Genomic DNA, 8594 nt, shown 5'->3' with positions numbered 1-8594 from the left:
CTACTACTCTCTCTCTCTCTCTCTCTCTCTCTCTCTCTCTCTCTCTCTCTCTCTCTCTCTCTCTCTCTCTCTCTCTCTCTCTTACAATGTAAAGAACAAAACTTGTGTAACGACACTGTAATACTATAATCACAGTCGTTAAAAGTTACAAAATAGGCTTCTATGTAATTTACCTTGCAATATTTTCAATACGTTCTCGGCAGAAATTTGTGCCGCAGTATACCCTTGAAGGGATATTATCGAAGGGTCGATATTATACGACAAGAGTATTCTGCAAGCTTGTACATTATCCTCTCTAGCACACCTAGTAAGGAAATAATTAATTGACGTATTATGAACTAATAATATAAAAATTGGCTCACTCATTTCTTATGATGACGAGTGGTTTTCCAGAACAAAGATACCTGTGCAGCGCGGTTTGTCCTAAACCATCTAGTGCGTTGACTTTTGCATTATGCCGCAGCAATATGTCCATCGCATCGTAATGCGAATGATCGGTTGCTACATGAAGCGGCGTAAGAAAGTCTTTATTTTTCTCATTCATGGCAGCATTCTTTCGAATCAAGGCCTCGATAACTTGCTTTCGCTTCGGATATGGTGACGCTACTGCGCAATGCATCGGTGTATCGCCGGTATAAGGATGTTTGAAATTAACGATCTCTTGCGATAGATACTTTTTAAGTTTAGTAAGATCTGCCTGCCTGCAGGCGTCCAATAGGCAATGACCCTTGTATTCGTCTGTAAGTCATATATCAGACATTGATTGTAAAATATGCATGATTAAAATATTTAGGAATGACAATAGAAAGTACAATCCATTCATAGATAGAACTTACACGCTAATCTTTCTTGTAATTCGAGGGTCGGTGCTACGTCAATGGCGCTCTTACTATGGCAGTTTAATTGTGTCGGATCCGCGCCTTCGCTCAACAACAAGGAACAGACCTCTGCTCTGGACTTACTCGCAGCTTCGTGCAATGGAGTGAATGTCCAGAGATCACTGGCATTAACAGCGGCACCGTGTTTCAGGAGCGCCTCGGTTACTTCAAAATGGCCATACGAACAGGCGTTATGAAGCGGCACGAGACCTCTATAAAATCAATTGGGATTTTAATGGATCTTACTTATAATTAGTCAGATTTTGATATATCAGATCTTAGTCAAATTTTGATATATTTAAATTTAATGATAAAAACATAGTAAATAGAAATAAAAAGAAAAACGAATAATAAAAAAAAATAGAATGAAACAAGATTTTTCTTATTATAAATTAATGTTAAATTTTTTACATTCTAATTTATAAGTTGGATGTTTGCATATACCAACCCTTTATCTTTAGCATGGACATCTGCACCATTCTGAAGAAGAATCTGTACAACTCTAGATCTATTATAACCAGCCGCCAAATGTAAAGGCGTAGATCTTCTTCCGTCACTGGCGTGACAATTGACATTAAGAGGATTTAGTAGCTGCAATAATCGTTCCTCGTTTCCAGATCTAGCCGCTTCTAAGAGTTCATCTTTCCTATATTCTCCTGTTAGTACTGGTTTTGTAGAGACATCTGCTACTTCTAATGCAGTCTTTCCTTCTGTATTCCTAATGTTTACATCTGCTCCATGCTGTAGCAGAGTAATACATACGTCTATTTTACCCTGTCAAGTACAAATGAAGATGAAAAAGTTAGACACCATTTCCATCTTCAACCTTTAGTACTAATGATGAAAATCACGTAAATATAAAGGGTACAAAATAAGCACCTTGATCGCTGCTTCGTGCAAAGGCGTGAAGTTCCAATTATCTCTTGTATTTGGACTTGCTCCTGCTTCTAATAATAATCTTACAACATCACAATGTCCAAAGGAACAAGCGTTGTGTAATGGATGTAGACCACCATCATCGCGTGCTTGGATCGACGCACCAGCAGACAGAAGAAATTCTACAACGTCCTTTCTACCATATCCTATAAAATAATATACATTTTATATAATTACGTGTATAAAAACCTATCTGAAAGATCGACAGAGTACATAATAAGATAAGGATGATGAAAAATAATTTGTATATATAATTGTATATATAATACTTGTATATATAACTTATAATTTGTATATACTATAAATAATTAAATCACATAAATAATCATACCTAATTAATTTATTAAGTTTTAATAAATTATAGTTTCTATTTATTTAAAAGTTATAGTCATTTCTGTATTTTTTGCTATATATACACATACAAACATTGAATTAAACATACATAGCATTTATATAATTATTTTGTTAAAAATTTTTCAAAATTTGATTAATAATTATTTTATTAATAATCACTTGTTAATAATTACTTTTTTAAAAAGATTTAAACTAATTATTTAATACAATTATATATTCAAGATGAAACTTTATTTTTCAACAGTTATATATTCACAATAATCCTGATACAATATTACCTGACAATATTATACAGCATACAAAATGCCAATTAAAAAAAAATATAAAAATTGGTGTTCATAAACGGGAGTTTTTAATGTGAAAAATCTGTAGTAAAGAATTTCTTTCAATAACCTATCTAAAATTGATTTATTTTTCTTTATTTTCATGGAAAAATTTCCAGATACCCTCATCCAAGACTATGTCAAGCATGTTCTCATCATGTGTTGATGACAAGGAAGTCATCGCACATGATTACTACTTGACAACTCTACTCAAGTTGCGATCAGCTGAACGTGACTCGCTGCTCATTAACCTCCCTCAGCCATCATCGTCCACGTGTTTACAAGGAGTTCCGAAGTTTACAACATCCGGAGATGCAATCTAAGGAGTAATTCTCGAAGGAACAAAGCGAAGATGAGGAAGGAAGAGATGAGGAGGAGCGGATTCGAAACATGACTCACCAGCTGCAAAGTGCAGAGGGGTGGACTTGCGTCCGGCAGTGTCGCGGGCGTTGACCGTTTTTGGGTTGACCAACGCCTTCACCTTGGCGAGATCGCCGGTCTTACAGGCTTCAAAGAGTTCACGTAGCGGATCGCCGCCGTTGCCTCCGCCACCGCCGCCACCCGATCCTGGCAGCGAGTCCGCCGCATTCGACAGCGTCGATCTGCGTCCTGCCATTTCCTCACACCGCCATTTTCACGCTGTCGCGCCGTCCGACGACAGACCAGACAGACCCCGCGACGCAGTTGCGACGGATAGGCAGAGGCACATCTCACCAGCGGAGCGGACGTCCGGCTGTATACAGCACGCACGCCACAACGGAGCCACGGACGGACGACCGAGAGGATAGACAGACGGGCGGATAGACGGGTGCGGGGCCACGGGCGAGCGGATGCACGGATGGTGATGGGTTGCTAGGGAAGCGATTCCCGCAGCAGCGACGTTCAGCGTTTCCGCGACGTAACCGTCGACGACCGGGCAACGTTGTCTTTCGAGGATTCGTTTCGCAAACGTAAGCTAATTCTCGGCAATTGTCAGGTGGAGCTCGTACTTGGTAATTGTAGAGCGTTGACATTATCGACCGAAGGTCTGTTCTTTTTGACTAGTTCTCTTTGCACTAATTCATCTTTTTTCTTTTTCTTTCTTCCTGAAGAGAAAAGGAAGAAAGATGAACTGGTGTAAAAGTTTAGCTAAAAAGAACAGGCCTCGAGATTCTCGATGATTTTCTATTGTTGGTAATGTAATTGACTGCAGAACAACTAAATGAACGTTCGCAGCTATTGACATATTCTTTTAGATCTAAAAGTTTAATTGGATGATTTAGAAGAATACAGCGAGCGCTCTTCATTTGTTGAATCTGCTGAATGCAATCAATAGGTTTGTTCGTATTGTTTGCATTTAAAATAAGATAAATATATATTTGGATATTAAAGAGAGAGAGAAAGCGAAGATACTAAATGCAAAAAACACAACAACGCGAACAGACGTAATGATAATAAATTTGATTGGATGCTCTCAGAGCACTTAAGCAGTGCACATTAAAGTCGTACAATTTGGTATAAAAATATGTATTTAATATAAATATAGAAATCGGCTAAACCCTCAATACAGTTTATTTTGCAGGCAGATAAAATATGTATTTTATAATTCGAAATATTTCACTTTTATACTCGGATTAAATCAGTATACAACGGTTTTAATATGCACCAGTGCATTCCAACTGAATTTATGAAGGGTGTATTCGATGTATTTGGATTTTTAGACTTTCAGCGTGTCTATTCTTAGGCCGAAATCAGATTATGAAAATTGACATTAAGAATTAAAGATTAAAATTTCACCAACGAAAACAAAGAAATTTTGGCTTCTTTTGTTTTGATTAGTCAAACTTCAGTCTTTCAATCTTCAATCTCATTCTTCAATATACATAGTCTGATTCCGGCCTAACTTTATATCTAATGAATACAGAATGATAAATACAGAATGATGATTATAAATGCTTGATACTTCTGTCAATGTAAAATTAACTTTAATCTCAATTTAATTTCCTATTTATGTTTCTCTAATTTTTTGAATTAGCGATCAAACCGAACACAGCCAGAGTTCTGTTATTTTCAGTGGCTGTGTTCAACAGACTCAACTGTTAAGTTTGCTGAACGCAGCCAGTGCCGTTACGTTGGCCATCCTGCATCGATCTGAATCGTAAAGTTTAAAATTGTCACAACGGCGAGCCCGCCAGTTTACTCGGGTGCATTGATAATTGTTTTTATAATTTTCATAAAGAACAGACGTTACTCACTACTCCGGAAATTGTGCGATAACGTGTCGCGTTGTTCCGATTCGACATCGTTCCGTTACGTAGGTACGCATAATCGAAGCGTAATCAATGTAATCGGCGTAGATAACAGAGACTTGATAATGGAGTCCGACGACGAGGATATATTCGCTATTAGTGACGAAGATATGGCCTTGCCGGCTCAAACCGAGCCGGTGAATCCTGTCGAGGAGCATTTATTGAAGCAGCTCGCTGATATCGAGGATAGGATCAACGTTACGACGAGCGAAATCGCTGAAACGAAAACAACCATTGCGTGCGTTTTGAACGCTCTAGAATGGCGCGCACTTCACGGAGAGGATGCGAACTCGGGCTCGGACAACGAGGTAATTCCATGATTTTACCTAGATCTGTCTACTCTTGCTTGAATCCTCAAAAGTTTCTGTAGTTAAAATGAGATAAACACACATATTTGGGTGTTGAGGAGAGAGAAAGCGAAGAGCAAAAAGTACATTTATTTACAACCTACACATGCAATATGATACAATAGATTTTGCTGCATCAGTTTAATATTTTCAACTCGTTTATTCTTGTTTTACGTGTAATAAACAATAAAAACAGAATGATGATTACAAGCGCTTAAAGCACGTGAGATTAAACTGCAGCTTCTAAATTAGATTTGAGTTTGGCCACGAGGAATTTTGTCAAAATAAGAATGAGAAAGAAGATCATATATATTGTTACTTTTATCATTACAATTTATTGAAATTGATGAAAACGACGAGCCAATAAAAAATTTGTTATCTCATGGCCAGATTCTAGACAGAAGAGAGATGACAAATTTTTAGATGTAAGACAAGAATAAAGTTGAAAACATTTTTTAATATGTTATAGTATGTTAGCATTCATAACTTTGCTAATTTTAATTTTTTATGATTTTGAGCTGGACTCAACATTATTCTGAAAAAAAATTTTAATAAATATTTGTTAAAATTTTGAGTAAATGAACAGAGACATTGTGTCTCCAAATTTACTAAATGTAAATATATATTTATTTTTTCCAAGAATTTTATTTAATTATCATTTTTTGAGTAATTATTTATTTACTGTAAATAAATATTTATAAATAATATGTATTATGATTTAGTTAATTTTTGCAAGTCTCTCATATAGTTCTCTACTTTTCGATTTGGTGTATTATTATAATCGGCAAACTATATTTTTATTCCAAAATTTTGTATGATGAAAATTTTTATAAATTGAAAATGAAATTAAATGTTTGATTTTTGCAAGAAATAATTTAAATCTTTCTCTGAATGGTTTTGTTTCCGTTTATATTTTTTTTTATTTAAAAAAAAAGAGGTTTTTTAATTTAGCGTTAAATTCTCAAAACCATGTTTTTAGAATCTCTATAAATTATAATAAAAATTTTTTGGTTTTAGTTCCGTTTTAGTTCCATTAAATTGAAAATTAAACAATTTTGCAAGAAATAATAGAAATCCTTGAGTTTCTTCTATTTTATTTTTCTTTATTCTTCAAAGAATAAGAAATGCCAATTTGTATTCTTAAATCCTCAAATTTCTTTTATTTTTGTTTTTGAGAGCACTTGAGGATCTTACTTACTCTTAATCTTACTGTATTCAATGTAATATCATAATAAACAGTCAATTAATTGATATATGGAATATCTATAATATTGTAGTATATTACAGATGTACACTGCCGAAGGAGTACCTATGATAAAGAAACAGCGACGCAGCAGCACTAGTAGCCCAGAAAAACTATTGGAAGTAATCTCACTATGGCAATGTGTTCTTCAGGATAAATGGATTATTGGAGTAGAATTGTACAACAGATCCTGCTGGTGAGTTAGTTATCAAATCATTTATAAAGTTATGTTCGATGTAATCTTGTCGAATAACGAAGATGAGAGACAAACAGAAAGAATACTGAAATAAAAGTATTCATATCTATAAAAAATATAAGATATTGATAAAGATTGTACACGCAGAATATCGTACAAATAATCTTTATTCAACAATGTGTTTTATTTTGCAAGTATAGAAATTTGTAATGTCGACGTATTTTTTGCATCATTCGAATTTATTTAATTAATTTAAATTTTGCGATTACGCAGACAAATATTTTATTTGAGACTTAAAACTTTAAATATCCAATTATTTTAATCGATTTCTATTGTGAAACGTACGCAAATATAACTGCTGATTGATTCACTGTCTTAATTACTCGGAAATATACGATTTTATTATTTCTCAAAACAACGCAACTCTACAAAATTGTTTGCATCTTAAAGTGATGTTATGTGATAAGTTAGTTATCGTAATATTTTGCACCATGTTTCCTTGAGGCAGTACTATACCATTGTTATAGTGGTACTACATTTATGTTTACAAAGATTATTGTGTAGTTGTCGAGGACAACTTGGTGATATAATTAGATACTCTTATTGCTTTATGCAAAACTGAGACAATCACAAATTTCTTTTTAAATCTCGTGTATCACGTACTAAAATTCTTTGAATTTATCTAGACTTTTCTTATGTCAATATTGCATTTCTATTTAAAGGCTTAGCAACTTTTATTACTAATAGAACCTAACTCAAACTATACATTATTAAAACGGAAGATAATTGAAAGAATGAAAATTTGGAATAAACAGAAAGCTTTATATGCCAGTAAAGCTTTCTTCAAGCAGTAAATTTGTAAAAATTTAATTTATTTTAACAATTTAAGTACGCAAGCAACGAACTGTACGCGTCATATTTGCATTATGATGATTTATCATAAATTTGTATTGTATTCTTCTAATATATTTCTTCCAATATATTTCAATATAACAATTCGATAAACTTTAATGCGCTATCAAAATGTTCAATATGATAACGTAGTTTATATGTGAGTTACAAAACCAGAATATATCCTTTCATTTTTGAAGTCCCATATAAGAAATGCATTGATCACTATATACATATCGAATATTATACTTCCTGTCTCTTCAAATTTATTTAACTACCTACGATTTCGTTGTGTCGTATGCCTCATTCCATTCACATATCTCAAGTATAGATATGTCAGATTCATTTTTTACATATTAGTGTGGTGATTTCGTCTCTACCAAATGCTAAATATTCGTCTGGCGAATAATCGAATAGTACGAAGTCATACCTGTGAATCATAAAGATAAGATAAATTTACATTTTATGATGCTAAATGTAATTATTCACATATTTTTGCGTCTCTGATATTATATATGCAAAATCATCAATGTATGTAAATTTCTCGACTTTTTGCAGACGTACCTGAACATTTCATAGAGCTCTTCGATCTGTGTCTTGGATAATTGTGTAAAATAATTTTTTATGACATCTTTGGTTTGCACGCCTTTAGTAGGATTTTTCCACTCGGGTTTGATAATGTGTCCCACATGAGCTTGTTTTATGAGATAGTCTTGGTCATTCTTTAACAAGAAAACGATAGTTTTAAAACAATTCTCTTATAGTTCAGAAACACGCTTATCTTGTTTAATATTTTGCAAATATTGGATACTTCCTTAAAAATATAAATACAATCTCTTTCTCATATGTGACTCTTATGCAGTTAGATAAAGAAGTACGATTAAATTTACTTACATGTAACGTCTCGAATTTCGCTATCACGTCGAATCGCACTTGGCAGGGTGTGCAGAAGTTTACAACTGGTGTCCAATGCATGTCGAGATCGTTCCCTGCTCTCCATTGGCATAACAGCCATCGCACGAATTCCTCAAAGAGGGGATATCGCGGTCCTTGTCTTGTATTCGTCTTTGAATCCTATATTGTGTGTGTGTGTGTGTGTGTGTGTGTGTGTATGTGTGTGTGTGTGTGTGTGTGTGGT

At 34.2% G+C, this 8594-nt stretch overlaps 2 protein-coding genes across 2 annotated transcripts in view; one reads left to right on the top strand and one right to left on the bottom strand.

The window, feature by feature from the left end:
- LOC105626095 (tankyrase) overlaps nucleotides 1–3107 on the bottom strand; it is a 6684-nt gene extending 3577 nt beyond the window's left edge. Inside the window, exons 1-6 of the mRNA XM_012207409.1 lie at nucleotides 2891–3107; nucleotides 1758–1960; nucleotides 1327–1652; nucleotides 837–1090; nucleotides 405–738; nucleotides 174–304 (exon numbers count right to left, since the gene is read on the bottom strand). Coding sequence (XP_012062799.1) covers nucleotides 174–304; nucleotides 405–738; nucleotides 837–1090; nucleotides 1327–1652; nucleotides 1758–1960; nucleotides 2891–3107 — 1465 coding nt within the window. The remainder of the gene's footprint in view (nucleotides 1–173; nucleotides 305–404; nucleotides 739–836; nucleotides 1091–1326; nucleotides 1653–1757; nucleotides 1961–2890) is intronic.
- A 1737-nt stretch (nucleotides 3108–4844) lies between these two features.
- The window catches only part of LOC105626085, a 24005-nt gene continuing 20255 nt past the window's right edge, over nucleotides 4845–8594 (top strand). The window contains exons 1-2 of the mRNA XM_012207398.1: nucleotides 4845–5087; nucleotides 6414–6565. Coding sequence (XP_012062788.1) covers nucleotides 4845–5087; nucleotides 6414–6565 — 395 coding nt within the window. The remainder of the gene's footprint in view (nucleotides 5088–6413; nucleotides 6566–8594) is intronic.

This window comes from Atta cephalotes, assembly GCF_000143395.1.
Source record: "Atta cephalotes unplaced genomic scaffold scaffold00001, whole genome shotgun sequence".
Lineage (NCBI taxonomy): Eukaryota > Metazoa > Arthropoda > Insecta > Hymenoptera > Formicidae > Atta > Atta cephalotes.
Note: the sequence above shows the minus strand (reverse complement) of the source record. Positions and strands in the feature narration are given on the sequence as shown.